Source organism: Paramacrobiotus metropolitanus, unplaced genomic scaffold (assembly GCF_019649055.1).
Source record: "Paramacrobiotus metropolitanus isolate TYO unplaced genomic scaffold, Prichtersi_v1.0 Parri_scaffold0000020, whole genome shotgun sequence".
NCBI classification, from domain to species: Eukaryota; Metazoa; Tardigrada; class Eutardigrada; order Parachela; family Macrobiotidae; genus Paramacrobiotus; species Paramacrobiotus metropolitanus.
In genome coordinates, this window is record NW_026570240.1 from 1,189,971 (window position 1) to 1,207,094 (window position 17,124).

Sequence of the window (17,124 nt, forward strand, 5' to 3'; positions counted from 1 at the left end):
AGAAACGGCTAGTGGCTCACGATGAATCTGTTGTTTTTTTTGTGTAAATATTTGTTTGCTTTTATTACGATTAGAAGTAAAATCGCGTGAGCTGAGTTAGAGTACAATGGATTTCGAGAATGCGACTAAAGGCTAGCGGGACTAGTCCGGTGACTCTGGTCTGGTCCGACGGTAACGTTTATGAAGTCCACTGTATTAGCAGTTGTGTTTCTCGTCCTTTATTCACAGTAACCAGCATGAAACATACGTACATGGTATTAATGCATATTGTGCTTTGTATTCGGAGGTCTTTTTGCACTTTTTGGGTGAGCAGTGCAATCGCGCGAGATACCAGATTTTTGAGCGCTTGTTATGGTAATCACGTGAATGCACACTGCAAAGTGACGTTGAAAAACACTTGATAAGCATTTCAGCTACTACTCCGAAGATAAGCTGTATGTAAATGTTGCCTTCTAAAAATTTTACGGCAATATCGTTGTCAGTTTAAATATAATGGTGCCACCAGCAAAAGTTATTAGGTTCTACGGAACAAAAATAAACGGGATAACCTTTGATTAATTTGTTTCAATTTTTTCGAGTCACACTAATTCGACGCACACGGTAGAACAAGAGACATCGCGTCTGCAGCCCACATCACCGCACCGCTTCCAACAAATTAAAAAACTAAAAATCACTACTCTAACGTAAGTATCAGAGCTTTGATCCGATGACAGTTTTCATTCATGCTGTTTTGCGTGTTCTTCATAATTGTCGGTTTTCATCTCCGTTATCCCCAGTTCCTCATCTTGGGCACGTGTCCGTTTATAGCGTTCAATTTTAAGGTTCTGGTCTTGCTCAAAATTAGGCATGGCCTAAAAAAATTTACAGATGCTGAAACAAGATTTTTTCCGATTTCCTGCAACCATAAGCCTGACATTAAGTAAACAGTCAAAAATGTAACTCCATAGCTATGCACCAAGGTGGTACACCGTCCTACCGTGTATTGTTACAGTACAGTGCTGTAATAATTCACTGTACCTCCACAAAGGCATTGCCAGCGGGATCATCAAGAACTAAATGAACTTCCGATTTTCCTGCTACAACCTGATGAGCATAAGAAATCAGCGCTACAATTCTCTTTATCGCGCTAACCATTTGTAAGTAAAAAAAACAGCAAAACAACCGGCGAATAACTGAAACTCTTACGCTGTCGAGCTTTTCCACAAAACGAGCAATCTTTTGTATAACCTCAGGATCAGCACTATCTCCGCGTGCAAAAGGATTATCGTTCACCAACTATAAAAATTCGACCGTAATCTACTAATAATTATCACTATAAACGGTCCCTTGTGCTCCAACTTGCAGTACACTGTACAAAATATAAATATGCCTACAGTTTTGATGTTCATAAGAAGCCCTTCGATGGTGGTGAACCGGCTGGAATGCTCACTGGGAACCAATTCAAATTCTAATTCTGGTATCTCCAAAGCACACGTTGCTGACTAAATAAAAACGAATAAAATTAATCATTTAAGTGGAAAAAAGCCACGAGTTACAATAGGATGTCAAATTACCGCAACCAGACTTCACAGAAGATATTCTACTCGTAGATATTAGGGGAAAAAAAACTGCCACACGACTATATTAAAAATTTGGAAAACGTCACTTTTTCAGTTAATTAAGTACGTACTTTTACAACGTCCCGACTCAAGTCTTCCGGTGAAGATATTGTCAGAGTAATGCGAACACCTTCGGTTGCAATACCACCCGATGGCTTAACTTCATTATTACGCCAACCGCATGTATCGCATACCGTCGACATGATCAAAATTTCGCTAAAATGAGGCACTTCTGCAGAAAGACCATAACAGGAAGTTACTGAAACTCCAAAGTGTCGAGGGGTGTTTTTGTAAATACTCACGAACATTCTTCATATTTGTTTCACATGCTGCGCTGCAATTGTAACACGTCGCTGGAAACACAAGAACCTGCAAAAATTATCACAGGTTAGAGCTAAATTGAGTTGAAATAGTTCTCCGCAATATTGTGCGTGTAGATTTTTGTCAGTTATGTGCATCTCTGTACCTCGTCGTGGACATTATCCTCATTAGTGGAATCATCATGTGGCTAGAAATAATATGCATTAATAATCTACTAATTTAGAATACCATATGGATGGGCATACCGCTAGACCACAAAGCACATCAAGCTCCGGAGTCCGGTTGTATTTCGTACTGGTCAGTTCCGGATCAATGTTGGGAGCGTTCAGGTTCTGTATGAAGCTGTTTCCACTCGGGTCATCTATGATCTAAAAACAACATAATTTTACGATGAGTACAAGACTGTACAACACTATTCTGTTCTTTAAAATTAATTTTTGTACACAAGTAACACAACCATTCACTTGTGAGTTGTGACAAAACAGTATGCAACTTTTTAGTACAAACCTGTCCCCACCACAACAGAGAGCGTATCTACCGGTCGAACACACTGCCAATTTGCCAAATTGCATTTTTCTTGCAAATTGCACTACTACTGTACGTACTACAAACACAAGCAAGAAGTACTGTACGCACCAAATGAAAAGTTGATTCCACCACCAGGAGTTTTCCAACTTTTCCAATAAAGGCGGCAATCGGTGCGAGGTCCTCTTCGGAGTCGGTTCCTTTGCGAGCTTCCTAAAAAGCCTTGTTAACCGTAAAACAGCATACAAAGTAAAGAATACACTAAAACACTCAAATGAAATATCAACGCTCAGTAACTTACTAAGTATTTCTGCAGCATTTCTTTCACTTTAACAATAACTCCTTCAATAGTAGTTATGCCTGCATAAAAAACAATTAGTAAGAACTAAGCAACAAAAACATGAGATTCAAATCAATTATTCGAAAAAGTTTACCAAGGCTTTGTACTTAAAATTAGTACTGCAATAAAAGGTTTTTTCTAACAGTTATCCATTTACCGAAAGTCTGTCTACGATAAGGCGCTTCAAAGTCCAGTTCTGGGATTTTTAGGGAGGCAGTTTCTGACATCACAACGGTACGATCCAGATCCTACAAAAACATTAACCCTGCTACAGCTAACGCGGGGTATAATTGGTTTTTCATTTGTTTGTCGGTGTTTGTTACTCGCTGTTCTTTAACGTTCAGCTGGAATTCAATGCCCTGCTCCTGGATTACTTCTCCTTCCATGACAGAGTTGTCTGAATAGTTGCAGTGGGGACACGAAAACGAAGATACGATGACTTCTTTATAAAACGGAATCTTAACTGGTAAAAGCCGCGTGGTGCCCTAAACACAGATGACAGTGTGGTTCGACATTACGCAATCACGCAGTCGGATATGCACTTACGTTTTTCTCACACGATACACATAAGCTCTCGATTTCTGTAACTTCTGAATCATCTCCAGTAATATCCTGGAATAAATTCACATGGGCGGGTTGTCCTTCGGGACCGCTTCCGGAAGATTTAGCCATATTTTCCGAAAATTTGACACTGCAAACACAACGACGGCAATATAGTGCCGCGACACCACTAATAACTCGTGGAACGAAATAAGTTTACATCATAATATTAGTGTTTCGAGTCCTCGACCCTTCTTATGCTAATTTGTTAAAAACAAAGTATTCAACTTTTTAAAGTAACCTAATTCACCAACCTTGTCTCTATAATCTGAGTATAATGCCTTGAATTCTTGGTAGTTTTAGTTGCCAGCTTGCCACTAAAACTGATACTCATAAGTCATGAATAATATGAAAATCTGTGATTGACTTCTCAGTTTCTGTAAAAATTCACAGTAGTACAGTGGCTGAGAAAACGCTACAGACACAGTACGATCTGTACGGCTGTTTAACCAGACACCATCCAGCACAAGTGTCATTTGGCTGCGGCCTGCGTATAAAACGATTTATTTACTTATTTGCATGCATTTTGACGGATTTCAGATTACTAGCACTTTTAATCATTTGTTTTGACTGGCAATTTGAGTACTTGAATTAGATTAAACCTGTGTATAGATTATCATTTATGTCCAAATATTTTGCACGCTGTGCAAGACATCTGCAGTATTCTGTAATTATGGATTGCGCAGGATGAAGATCAAAGCGCAAAGGAAAAACTACGGGACATGTCTTGGAACTGTGTTATCGGAATATTGATTTGCTTTAAGAGTTTAGACCACCAACTGAGTTTGTATGTGTTGTTTGCAACAGTACAGCTCCGGCTGTCGAACGTTGACGCTTATCCAGTCTATCATTTTCCATTCGACGAACGTAATGGTTAACTCGGGTAAACTTAAACGAATCCATGACAAACCTTTGAATAATTCATTGCGTGCTTTGGTTCTCGACAAGGCAATCCGCCGTTTCTTTTCCTCGTCGCAGGAGTCAACTTAGTTATGGACAACTCGATACTTACTTGCAGTCGGCGGATAATGTGACTAATCGGCGTGTGTTGTGTAGCCAGCCTGTGAGATGCTGGTTTGCGGTATCGTTGCATTGGACATTCCGTTGCGTTCCGCTCGGCGATGGGCTAGCGGTTGTTGCGTGGTTATGAACGGGTCATGAAAACCTTCTGGAAATGGTGGGGCCGATGGAAGACTCAGTTTCCATCCAAACACCATCGATGGAAAACTTGTTTTCGACGCTTTCTGCGGCGGCGGCGTTGGCTGTTACTGTTGTTGTTTTTTGCCACTCTCTGTGGCTTCCTAATACGCAGCGCGCCCGAAGAAATGGATATTGCGTCCTACCCGAGAAGCCTGATCGGCTCACACGGTCCGGTCACTGTGCAAGTGGACGGGCGTGTTGTGGTTCCTACCAAACATGATTGCTCACATTTTTCCTGCTTTGATGTGTATCGGTGTAACGCGTTGAATGATTATCGCAGTTTAGTATTTTTCTACCCCGATACCCAATTTTATCATCGTGGAAAACCTTTGAATTCCGAAGCAAGCTCTTCTTTTCATGCATTTCGGAGCATCGTCAAAAAAAGTGTGTTTAATACGGAAAGCCAATCCGATGCCTGCATATTCATACCTCCCGTAGATTTTTTGTATCCTGATTTTTCATCTGCACGAAACCTGTCGTTAGCTTTGGCCGCATTGAAAAGGTGAGTTGTTATAAGCCGGATTTATGAATGTTCCTTTACGTTCGTCGCCGTTCTGGGAATTTTCGTGTTACTGATATAACAACGTAAAATGTGCTAGTGGTAATAGTCTTTTATAGTTCATTTCATAGGCCGCTTCGGATTGGTGTGAACCCATAATATAAATATTGTCCTCATGACTGTTCCTTGTTTTTCAGTTGTACATATATAGTTATTAATTCCTTAAGCGTATTCCGTTGCGGAGAAATTTTTTCTGCTGTTGCTTCTTAATTGGTGTAGTATTTATTTTTGCGATCGTTAAGATCGTACTAAGTACTGTAATAAGTTAGTAACATCTTTGTTACCGTTACGGTGTGAGTTACCTGTACTGCTTGGTTGTTAATACAAATTGAAATCTGACATGGTGCCGTAATTTACGATTAAATGAGACGAATGTTTACTGATACTGTGATACATATGTTGCTTTGCTCCATTGTACCTATGTGGTGATGCTTCGATTTTAATGGCAACTGTGTAACAGTTTAATCACTAAAATATTGGCGCGAGTGAGCTGCTAAGAATAACTGAAACAGAGTAATTTTTTGTTGAACTTTTAAAAATTAGCTGTTTGGTAGTTGTGCCGACCGACGCGGTATTATGAAATGCCTTTCCTTGAAATTGTTCATGTTGTTTTCGTTATGGATTTGGACGTTTGATAGAATGTGTGTAATGTAGCAAATTTTATTTAAGCTCTTTCATTAATGTTGAAAGACCATTTCAAACGCCAGTAAAGATCTTTTCAAGTGGAACAAGTAGTTAAATATTTGCTTTGCTCATAGGTGGAACGACGGAAGTAATAGCCTGATATTTACCTTGAAACCACGGGCATCTTTGCCGACTGGGATGCATTTGGGTGCAGCAATGGTTGCAGCACCGGGATTCACTCTGAAATCCTACAGGAAAGAATTCGATATCAGTGTACCATATTTTCACCCTGCACCCTACCGAAAAGTTTGGCCTAATCGATCACGGTAACCTAATTTTGTCGTCCTATGGTTATTTTATGAAGTTTGTAGTAATGCGCCAGGCTTTGTTTTTGTTTGTAATCTGGCCCAAATGAGTATATATTACTTCGCAAAAATTTTACATCATAGTTCTCTATTTTTCCCATTCATTTTAATTATTAACTCGTATGATGTATTTTTAACAAGTTTTCATATTTTGTGTTGTTCACCTTTGTGTGCTATTGTTACAATAAAGTAGGTAAAAGACTTGTATGTGGTATCGTGAGTATGTTTGCATACCGCATGGAAATTGCAGTGTCACTCTGTTTTACTCTAGCGCAAACCGACGATGGATGTTGACGCTGATCACGGTTGATCGGGATCAAATACCTGATGATAACACAATTGTTACTTTAATGAAATCTCAGTCTGAGAGAATGTTGCGTTTATCCCTCCGCGTTGCGCCTAATGGAGAAATTATTGGAGCTTGTAAGTTGTCTGACGTATCCTGTCGCTATCCGGAGATCCTTCTGGTGCGTTACAAATTGACACAAATCTGCTCAAATTCTTTTATACAATACCCTTGGGGTGAATGAGTCGTCGGCTATTTTCAGGATTCGCATTTCTGTATAATAGCTGGAGCATCTGCTATGACACTGTTAGGCGATCTTTTAATGATGGGATGTATTCCCGTCATCGCTAATAGTGCCATAATTATGCCTTTTGCCGACAATCTGGATTGGCCAAGGTGTGTGGATTATGTACCACCCAGTACCGCATATTCGTTTTATAAATACACGATCGAACATTTTTTCTTTAGTTTTTGATTTAACGATTGATTTTTGTTCAGGTCGGCAGTATTCTTGCGTCCCGATCAACCAAGTGATGTGATTGAGCGGCTGCAGGCTATCGATAAATCTGTGATTGGCGAGATGCGGCAGATCGGCTTGTATTTTTGGGAGCAATATTTTAGTTCAATGGAGATTATTGTGGAGACTGTACTGCAAGCCCTTAACGATCGTATCTTTCCCAAAGCCGCCAAGAGTTATGAGCAATGGAATCTGGCAGCGAAACGAGTATGGCGTGACGATCATTGGCGTGATTAGATTGCCTTTTGTAACATGTGTATAAATTGTGTGCTGTCCCTGTGTGTTCCAGATTTCCCATCAGGCACCGTTGTTTTTACCCGGTATAATGCCGAAATCGCTCGGCTTCACCACTGTAATCCTAACGTTCGATCGACTTCCCAGCCTCTTCCAGCTGATTTCCCATGTAGCCAAGTGTCCCAGTCTGGCTAAGATTCTGGTGATGTGGAATGATCAGGATGCCCAGCCGCCTTCCGGTGCGTGATCACTTGTAGTTGCCCTCTCTGTAATTAGAGCGATTGTCAGGTCGTACGTCTCAAATTACGCAGTAAGTGCTATCAAATCGGCCGGCAGCTGCTACGATAATAACACTGCTGCAAAAAGCGACATGTAGGTAATTAGACGTGTTGTTGCGAATGATTGTGTACTGCGGCGTAAATCGATTTGTCGCGAAATGATGCGCTTCAGTAATCGAAGGAGAGAATTGACGCAAGTTATGGAAAATGGGAACATGCTGTATTTTAGAGAAAATATGGCATGGTAACTGAAAATATACTCCTATTGAGCGGTCTAAATAGATCATTAAGTATTTCCAATAGTTGCCATAATTTTTTAGTGTAAGTTTGATAGGTGAAAGAGGCATCGTACTGTATACTTCAGTATCCATACTTCTACCCATGATGTACCGTTTCGCGTCATTTAGAGTTAATCAGTGCTTTCTTTTCCAGCTGAAAAATGGCCTCAAATAAATAAACCGCTCAAGGTTCTGCAGACCAAAGATAATGATTTAAATAATAGGTAATGTACGAAACTGTAACTTACCATTAGCATGGTGTGAGTAAGATAGCGGTAAGGGTACAGTTGTCCTCGTAGGGGACTTAATTTTTCATTGGAAGTGGTATAGAAGTATATCTCATTTTTCAGGTTTTTACCGTATGACGACATTGAAACGGAGGCGATTTTAAACCTTGACGATGACATATTAATGCTTACTGTAGACGAAATCGAATTTGGATACCAGGTGAGAGGAAAACACCCAGGTGTTGCAGGGCGGTTCTTTTTGAAGAGTTGTATTGATACTTCTTAAAGGTTGCCATTAGGTTAAGTGCTTCGTTTGAGGAGCGTTTTACATGCCAATGCGGGCCGATTATAGCATACTTTGAAAAGTAGCAACTAACCGACCTTTCCTTGTGGTGCCTCTACCGACCGGATATTTATGTTTAATGACAGGTTTGGCTGGAGCACTCCGACCGATTGGTTGGGTTTCCATCGCGGCTTCATTTATGGAATGGTTCCAACCATGCATGGGAATATAGTTCTGAATGGTCTAGTAGATTGTCCATTGTGCTTACCGGCGCTGCCTTTTATAATAAGGTACGCGACATTCATGATTGGTTGATTTTTTGTGTTGTTGGTGATATTGTTTTGTGCGTAGGTATACAATCAGTATTACTCGTTCAAGATGCCTCGTTCCATCCGAGACTTTGTGCGAGAGCATAAAAATTGCGAGGATATTGCAATGAATTTCCTAATTGCCAATCTTACGGGAAAGGCTCCTTTAAAAGTTGGGCCGCGAAAGAAATTTCGTTGTCCCGAATGCTCAAACATGGATATGCTTTCCGCAGATGCCGGCCACTTGTTAGAAAGATCTCATTGTATAAATTTCCTTATCTCTGTCTACGGCTACCTGCCTCTGTTAACGGTGGAGTACCGCGCGGATCCCACTCTTTACAAAGAAAGCGTTCACCATATTGAAGAGGCGTATCCTCACATTGGTGCCTTGTGATTCTTTTTTATCTTTTTATTTGTTGTCGTTTGACCCTTGATTGTTGTTAATTGAAATTCCGTTCTTTAAAATTGAGATTTAAGGAACGGTAAAGCGTGTTGGTTTAGTTGCTGTCTCATAGGGAAGAGTAGCGTCGTCACGTCGTGTAAACGAACTGCAGGAGTAAATCTTGAAACAGCGTAGAAATAACTCTGAAATATTACAGTAAAATTAAGGGTGTAATGCATTGTGCTTGCAAGTTGCATGCAACTGTAACCTTCTGAATCTCTTTGATCGCCACACGAGTACTAGTACTTACTTTAAGTGTGTAAGTGGATCGCGATTGGGGAATGAGGGCGAAATCGAATCGAGCCTGTGCTAAGGGATTTCTCGATTTACCGATTACTTGCTTTTGCTAAAATGACGGTACCTGTTTTAGGATTAATGCAAGTACCTATTTTTACCGGACACATGTATGGATCCCAAACTCATGTGCCAGTGCAGTATGACAGTATCTAATTCTTCAGTACACCGTCAGACAACAGGGCGGGGGGCATAAATCAGGAATTTGATTGCTATCACGTGATTGTTTTAGACATTGATTTTAGACATTGGCATTGGTTTTAGAAATTGTTGCTTAAGTTTAACGGTACGGTATTAAAGGTGTCCGGTTGCGAGTTTTTCTTATATTACTCTATAGGTATATTTATGTATTGGAGCACAGCGCATGGCCGCTTCAGTCTGCGTTGAAGACAGGTGCAACGTGCGGCAGCATTGTTGATGTGTGGGGAATGGGATATCACGGGTTGGGATGCAAGCGCCTCAAAGCCAAAATTTCCCGCCCCAACGAAGTCGAAGATGTGATCCATCGCGCGTGTGGTTCGATCAGCATCCCTTCAGTTTTGGAACCACCAGGCCTACACCGCGACACTTAGAAGCGTCCGGACAGCATGACCTTGGTCCCCTTCAGCCAAGGAAAATCTTGGATTGGCACGTTACCTGCCCGGACACCATGGCCACTTCATATATCGGCATAATACCGCCAAGACAACCCAGGAGGCCGGTGCTGCCGCCACCATGGCAGAGGCGAAACAAATCACAAGCAGGGATACTTATGCGTAATTTTGTTTTCTCTGCTTTGGTTTTTTGAAACAATGGGCGTGTGGCGTAAAGAATCTATATTTAAGATTTGCACTCGATAAAGTGCTTTTTGAGAGGGCACAGAAGGATCGGTCCACTCAATTTCCGAAGCACAGTATCACTACTGCTTTAATGCGAGGTGATGCATTAGAACGAAATGCGTTATTGCGAAAAACACACTTATATATATTAGAGTTAACTATTGTTGCTTTACTTAGTAAAAGTAAATAGTAAACCTTACTTAGTAAGCCGTTTTTGCCTCTTATTAATTATGTAACAAGTAAGTTAGCAGCAAAACGGAAAAGTAAAAGTAAAGTAAAAGTAAGAGCAGCCGAGGTTTGAGAAGTAAATAGTAAGTAAAAGTAAAAGGCGCGAAACGGGAATAGTTTAATTAGTAAATCAGTCTTTTTACTTAGCTTCCGCAACAGATAAAAGTGACGGGCATTAACAGAATTCTGCTGAACATTATTTTTTCCATAGCAGTTACATTTGGCAGTACAGGTTTTCTTCTGAATCGCCAAACATTTCGCTGCACTGCTGACGCTTTCAACCGCTTAGGTGGGCAAGTTACGTGACTGCCAGGCATACTAGCTAGTGCCGCTTCACTGCAATGCTGACTCCGGATACGGTGTAATAACTTTTGCTAATTTTTGTCAAAAAATAAGTACTGTAATTTTACACAGAACCAAATCGCTCCATTGAAACAAATTTCTGAGCACAAATTAAAATTAATCGGTGTGCACACTGTCCCAAAGTAGGTACAAGCAGTTATTTTTGTTTTAGATACGTAATATGTTCAAGAAACGAATATGGCAAAAGTGAAAACTTTGTTGCGTACTGCGATTTGTCGCAAAACCCGAATAGTAAATACTATTTTACTACTGATTACTAAGTTAGTAAAAGTAAGTAAGGTTACGATAAAAAAGTAAAAAGTAAGTAAAAGTAAAGAAGAAAGATTATGAAAAGTAAATAGTAAAGTAAATAGTAAAGTCAATGGCCAGACGAAAAGTAAAAAGTAAGTAAGGTTCTGGGGCAACACTGGAGTTAACAAAAGAGTGTGCCGCCAGTTCCGGTACGAAACAGGGTAGCACCAAATCCGGGCACATGCTCAAAAACTTTCGCGTTCGTGCACTCTGCAAGAGTTTTATCCACTGTTTCACGACAATGTATTTGCCAAAAGACTTGTATGCAATATGATATAAGTCATATAATTCGATACATATGTAATATAAATTTTTCATATATATATATGATCAACTGTGACACACTACTATCACATACTGTACGGTCTGTACCATGGTCCATATCCCAGTGTATGTTATGCTATGGTGATATAAACTGATAAGTGCAAATAGCAAAGATCTGCCAAAGGAGACTAGGGGATTTTGGAGGTTTCAAATGTGATATCCATTGTAAGCTGTTACAGTTTTTTTGCTGTGAATTTTTGAAATCAACCCGAAGAGGATTTGAATTAATTTTTATTACTGTATCAGAATGTCATGCATCAAGTTGCTAAGCTTTGCAGCTTGAGAGCATTTTGCTTAATATTTTGATTGTGGCCAAAATTTTTCCTGTCCAGAATGAAGCGCAGCACCAAACATAAGGTTATCCTCTGAGAACTGTTGAAAGTTCGCATTTTGTGCTTTTTAAACCCCGACGCCACAATGGAGAGTGTTAAGGAAAACCCTACGTTATCCAGTAGCGATATGTTCTTCGCGGAGAGCGGAAGAAACTCAGGAACCGAAGAAGAAGTTCTGGCAGACTGCGAAATTCTCGAAGAAGACTTCGCATCTTCGCGCAATTCGTCTGATCATTCTCTTTTGTGTGATTCTTCATCTTGCACATCTGAAGTGAATGGAGACGATACAAGGTATGGTAATTTGTAAAAACACCATAACAGGTACGAGGTAGTCTTCTCAAGGCTACAGGTGGGGAAGAATCTTGAAATCTTAACCCAGGTGTGCGTGCGTGCATCGTCATTTTGTCGTGGTTATTTTTGTTGAGCAGTTAGGCATTAGCTCATTAGCACGTATTACCCACAAAATACAATTGTCTCGCTTCATGCCTTTTAAGAAATTCAGAGAAACTCACATTTCATTAATAGATGTGGAAGGTGCGCATAGCATCGTGCAGTATGTTTTTTAAACGCGGTGGATCTACTCTGTAATCGTGCCAGAACTGGATTACGAATCGCTGAGCATAGGATAAAGCGATTCGCTGTGGTCTTTCTCCAAGAGAAGTTTTCTGTACAACAAACTATAGTCAGTTACCTAACTTTAGTAGAGGCTCCGAGCCATGGTGCATCCGATTTGGTAGGACTGAACTTTGTTTTCGTTTGCCTTGATCAGTTGAACTTGCTACTTTTGGTACTCGTGTGGGCGATCTAATGGATTAGCCACAATTAAATAATTATGAAGCAGAAGCACTGACACTGCAGCATTCATGCCTTGTCACCGTACGATGTGTCACAATATACGAGTATGCAATCTGATCGCGGCTTGATATTATGGCCATGGCGCGATCATCCTTTGCTTTTCTTTATAGTCAAATGGAATCATTTTACGCTTCGGAAAACTTGTCAAATGGTCACACGGAACCGTTCTCCATGAGTCCTTCTTTTCGTGAGCTGGACGCACTTTTAGGCGAAACACCTGCAGACCTTCCGGATCCCCCTTTGAAGAAAATTGAGGATTTCGTATCAAAATCACTGGCCAAAAAGATGTCAGCCAGGCGCAATATTCGCAACGTGAAATCTCTGAAAGAACTCAATCCAGAAACGCGAAAAGCGATGGAGGAGGAGAATGCCAAAATTAGCGCAATGGAATTAGGCCAGAAAGAGGCTGTAGTAGATCTGGAGAATGAGAGCGATGACATTGAGATAGTGGAAGTACGCAACGAAAACCGCTCCACGGGGTCGGGATTGAGGTCGGAGAATTCGGCTGCCCGCTCGAACGGGGATGTCGTATGTATGGGTAGCTATGGTGCTTATCCGTCCATCTCGTCCTTCCATTGCGATGATGCGGCCAACATTCCCGACGAGAACGGCCAGATTCTGATTAATGTTAACCGGATGAAGAGAGAGCCTTGCATTTATGTGGCTGACCAGCTGGTCCCGCATTTGCGTCCTCATCAGGTAACTGGAACACCGACATTTTTTCATAAACTTAACCTGCTTTAATTTTTTTCATAAGAACGGTACAACAGTCTGTACCTGTATATGCTAATTCACCTTGAAAGAAACCACTGATTGTCTGCACTCATCCGCAGAGTCAAACAAACAAAACAAAATTGAACCATCAGAGCCGTCGCGAGGTCTGAGGGTAGGGCCCACAAATCCTCGCGCCAGCCGCTCCCTTTTGGAAATGCACAAAAAATGTAGGAAGTGGTTGAAAATCCACTTCTTTATTAAAATTTTCGGCGAGCGAACGCGCTCCCTGCAGTTGTTGCCAGCATGCCCTGCGCCTTCTTCCAAACAGCTACTTGCAGTTAACAGTAAATTGGCGTCAGTAGATTCATGAGAATGCGTTAATAATATTGATTGTGGAATAACTGATTGAGAATTATTTTCCTGCAGATTGGCGGTATTCGATTTATGTACGCTACATTAATCGAAAGCATCAGCAAATTCACTAACAGCCCTGGGAATGGGGCTGTTTTGGCGCATAGCATGGGCTTGGGGAAGACGCTGCAAGTAATAACATTCTTGGACGCCATTTTTCGGGATACACCGGTCAAGTCGGTCCTGATCGTGGCGCCACTGAATACTATGGCGCATTGGATGGCAGAATTCGCCAAATGGGTTCCCCCGGAAAGTCGCCATGAGAGAATGAAAGTAATATGCATTCGCGATCAGAAAGCAGCTGTGCGCAGCGCCCTAATTGAAGGCTGGTCGGAAGAAGGTGGTGTGCTTCTAATGGGTTATGAGAAACTCCGATCTATCGTCGAACAGAAAGGCGGTAAAACGGGTGGAGAAAAGGGGAAGAAAAGGAACAGAGACCATGTGGACGATGATAGTCTGTTAGTTAATGGTGCTTCCTCAGCGGCGCCCAGTACCGAAGAAGATATTGATTTGGGAGGCCAAGTGATGCAGAAATGCGAGATCATTATTTGCGATGAAGGTTTGTTTTGTCTGCGTCAAAAAAACAAATTCGTTTCCTCTGTCAGAACTGAATGTTTTTTTGTGTAGGTCACCGCATCAAAAGCGCTGGTGCAGCCATAACGAAAATCCTGAAGAAAGTTAAGACAAAAAGGTGCCTGTTGAATTTTCTTTCTGCATGGGGAACAAGCATATAAATAGTATGATTGTATTGTAGACGATTGATATTGACGGGATATCCTTTGCAAAACAATCTCATGGAATATTGGTGCATGGTCAGTATAAAATACCTGTCGACACATTTAACAAAAACGTATGGAAAGATACGTATATGTCTAGTTCTTTTTAGTTGGCCGTTAATTCATACTCTTATTACTAAACTGTACTGTGTACGTGGAAGGCTTCAAGTCGTTTTTACTGTTCGCATTTTTCACTTGATACAGCAACTTTTTATCTGAATTTTATAATTTACACAGATCGATTTTGTGAGGCCATTTCTACTGGGAAATGAGTCGGAATTCGGAAATCTGTTCAAGAATCCCATCGAAAATGGACAGTGTGCTGACAGCAGTGATGCGGATCGTCGACTAATGCGTTATCGAACCTATATTCTTCAGCGCACTCTAAGTCGCATTGTACAGCGAAGGGATTCAAGACCATTGATTGCTGAACTACCAAAAAAGCGTGAATTTGCGTTAATTTTCCGACAGACACCGGCTCAAACGAGCCTATACAAAAGTGTCTTTGAAGAATTAATCGAGCACGGGGAATCTCTGAATGCAGTTGCGTTGTATGCAACGTTTCGCAGTATCACGCAGCATCCAGCGATCTTTTTTGCGCATGTAAAAAAGCTGGTGAACTCAGCGGTCGAAACATCCGGCCAGATTGAGGTCATGGGCCCAATTAGACAGTTTCTCGTGAACATGGTGCAGGAAGGTAAATGGGAGCGATTCCTGACGAATTACGATACCTTCAAACACGAGGAGATTTTAAGTGGGAAAATACTTTTTCTGAAAATTTTAATATCCGAAGCCGTGGTTAAGCGGAAGGAAAAGATCATCGTTTTTTCTCAGTCCATTGATGTGCTGGATTATTTGCAAGAGTATTTGCCTGCTCTACTGCCGGCGCGTGATGAAAAACAGGACAGTTTTCCTGTTTGTTTTCGCATCGACGGCTCCACTTCCAGTCACGAACGGGAGCGTATGATCAATTTGTTCAATGATGAGAACGATCCCACTCAGATATTTCTGATCTCAACGGATGCAGGAGGAATTGGTATATGTTATTTCTCACCGGTTTAACCACATCTCATATTAGTAAAATAGTTTATTTTCAAAATTTAGCTGTTGTTTGTGAAATCTATTCATTTCTAGGTATTAACTTGACGGGAGGGAACCGGGTAGTGATTTTGGATGTGTCATGGAATCCCAGCAAAGACATTCAGGTACTTATGTGGGTAGATTTGGTTACTTACAGAGATACGCGAAATAGACAAAAATGCTTTGTTTTATATTGAGCTGTGACCGGCGGGCGAAATAAGATTTGTTTTTACAGGCAATCAGTCGAATCTATCGATATGGACAAAACAAGATTTCCACTGTATACCGCTTGGTGGGGGATGGCTCAATGGAGCGATGCGTTTTTGATCGGTACGTTCAGGCGTTCACGCTGTCGATAAATATGTTTTATTGTATCGCATCATTTCCGCGATTTCATGCTCATAAATTTTTCCCACAGACAAATTCATAAGCAGTTCCTGTTCAAAAGAGTTGTCGATGATAAGAGTCCCATGTTAGCTATCAACCAAGCCGATCTGGGTAGCCTTTTCCGGATCAATGACGTAGTCGGGCCCGAAGTCTGGCATAAGATATGCCGTTCCCCGTTTCCCGATGAAGCGAAGGAGGATGACATTCTCAGTGCGCTGGACACCAGTGACATGTTCCGTCAGTATCTTGCCGAAGCCCCGATGGTCATGGATTCCATCCTGGAAGCTGATGACTCTGCACAACTATCTGATCTCGAGCGCCGTGAAGCTGAAGCCAATTTCCTGCGGGAAAAACGGCCAGGAGATTCTTTGTCCGCCAGCCGCAGACCTTATCATCCTATTAGCAATATTCGGCAATTTTATCCATCTCCGCAGTTTTCTGGGGGAGCGGGAATGTATCGTGCGCACATGCCCTTGCCCCATGGGAGTATGGGAATGACACAGTTTCCGGGACTGCGACCGGCTCCTCCCAAAGCCCAGCACATTCCTTTGGAGCAGGCGGTACTGGATAGTGCATTAGTAAAAGAAATCCGTGAACGGGTGGCTAAGCGAGAGGATTTTTGCGATCTCATTCAGCGCTACGCGCAACCCCTTCAAGGCCGCGTGATTCGGCACACAATTCCCGACCCACAAGGAAATCCTTCCATTGTTTATTCACTGCATGCACCGGGTGTCGCTGCCTACACGGTTTTCAGAATGGATGGCATGGCATACAGAATGATCAATAATAGCATGATGATGCCATCACACCCACCACCGCAGCCGATGGCCAGTTCGAGCCGATCAGTTCCGGCGGCTGACCCTGATCCCAATGTGCCGACTCAATCTGAGTAACATTTCCGGCTTGGGGGATTTTTCTTTGTATATATTTTTTGTTGTAATTTTTGAGATTATGCTAACCGTTGTTAACCCTGTGGATTGTGCCGTTGAGTTTTAATAATTTTACCCTTTGTTACCCATTGCTCCGGTATGTTGTTTTTATTTTTCGGTGTTAACCCTGTACGTATGCAATTCGCTTGATCTATTTTGAAGACCGGCGGTCTCTGATGTTATTTGTCGAGGAAGGGAAAACGTTATTACGTCCATTGTACATGTCTTTCGACAAATAAACAACTGGTTTTATGACAGTTTCCGGAAGTGGCGTGGCGTGGTTTCTGCAAAATAATAACCTCGTGTACACAGCCAGCGTATTTGAACAATGCCGCAA

General features: G+C 41.5%; 3 protein-coding genes across 4 annotated transcripts; 2 read left to right on the forward strand and 1 right to left on the reverse strand.

Annotated features, from left to right (window-relative positions):
• Positions 1-544: 544 nt before the first annotated feature.
• LOC129586375 (zinc finger protein ZPR1-like) lies at positions 545-3,828 on the reverse strand. Its single transcript, XM_055479577.1, has 14 exons — positions 3,639-3,828; positions 3,331-3,475; positions 3,108-3,269; positions 2,942-3,032; positions 2,746-2,804; positions 2,556-2,657; positions 2,165-2,287; positions 2,065-2,106; positions 1,901-1,967; positions 1,670-1,830; positions 1,374-1,481; positions 1,186-1,275; positions 1,018-1,083; positions 545-851 (listed from the first exon to the last, which is right to left on the reverse strand). Exons 1-14 carry the CDS (start codon positions 3,716-3,718, stop codon positions 717-719), a joined length of 1,431 nt encoding a protein of 476 aa, XP_055335552.1. The 5' UTR covers positions 3,719-3,828; the 3' UTR covers positions 545-716.
• On the forward strand, positions 3,720-9,113 carry LOC129586373 (exostosin-2-like). Of its 2 annotated transcripts, XM_055479573.1 has the most exons (11): positions 3,720-4,267; positions 4,363-5,086; positions 5,902-6,093; positions 6,404-6,599; positions 6,681-6,814; positions 6,917-7,142; positions 7,225-7,408; positions 7,880-7,949; positions 8,076-8,172; positions 8,382-8,525; positions 8,587-9,113. In XM_055479573.1, the coding sequence occupies exons 2-11, from the start codon at positions 4,542-4,544 to the stop codon at positions 8,935-8,937; spliced, it is 2,139 nt and encodes a 712-aa protein (XP_055335548.1). In that variant the 5' UTR covers positions 3,720-4,267; positions 4,363-4,541; the 3' UTR covers positions 8,938-9,113. The 2 variants fall into 2 exon arrangements, with proteins under 2 accessions (XP_055335548.1, XP_055335546.1); XM_055479571.1 differs by having other exon boundaries at positions 3,720-5,086.
• Positions 9,114-11,417: 2,304 nt separating this feature from the next.
• Positions 11,418-17,079, forward strand: LOC129586369 (helicase ARIP4-like). The gene is made up of 9 exons (XM_055479563.1): positions 11,418-11,926; positions 12,601-13,189; positions 13,631-14,174; positions 14,243-14,306; positions 14,370-14,427; positions 14,629-15,427; positions 15,526-15,596; positions 15,707-15,801; positions 15,890-17,079. The coding sequence occupies exons 1-9, from the start codon at positions 11,721-11,723 to the stop codon at positions 16,749-16,751; spliced, it is 3,288 nt and encodes a 1,095-aa protein (XP_055335538.1). The 5' UTR covers positions 11,418-11,720; the 3' UTR covers positions 16,752-17,079.
• The last annotated feature ends 45 nt before the right edge of the window (positions 17,080-17,124 follow it).

Bases quoted from the DNA above. Each gene is read 5' to 3' on its own strand.
- LOC129586373 (XM_055479571.1), top strand. From the start codon at position 4,542: ATGAAAACCTTCTGGAAATGGTGGGGCCGATGGAAGACTCAGTTTCCA. The intron at 6,815-6,916 runs GTGTGTGGATTA...ATTTTTGTTCAG, and splicing joins GACAATCTGGATTGGCCAAG to GTCGGCAGTATTCTTGCGTC. The intron at 7,409-7,879 runs GTGCGTGATCAC...TTTCTTTTCCAG, and splicing joins GGATGCCCAGCCGCCTTCCG to CTGAAAAATGGCCTCAAATA.
- LOC129586369 (XM_055479563.1), top strand. From the start codon at position 11,721: ATGGAGAGTGTTAAGGAAAACCCTACGTTATCCAGTAGCGATATGTTC. The intron at 15,597-15,706 runs GTACTTATGTGG...TTGTTTTTACAG, and splicing joins ATCCCAGCAAAGACATTCAG to GCAATCAGTCGAATCTATCG. The intron at 15,802-15,889 runs GTACGTTCAGGC...TTTTTCCCACAG, and splicing joins GAGCGATGCGTTTTTGATCG to ACAAATTCATAAGCAGTTCC.
- LOC129586375 (XM_055479577.1), bottom strand. From the start codon at position 3,718: ATGAGTATCAGTTTTAGTGGCAAGCTGGCAACTAAAACTACCAAGAAT. The intron at 3,476-3,638 runs GTTGGTGAATTA...TTGTGTTTGCAG, and splicing joins ACTCAGATTATAGAGACAAG to TGTCAAATTTTCGGAAAATA. The intron at 1,276-1,373 runs GTAGGCATATTT...GAATTTTTATAG, and splicing joins TTCTTATGAACATCAAAACT to TTGGTGAACGATAATCCTTT.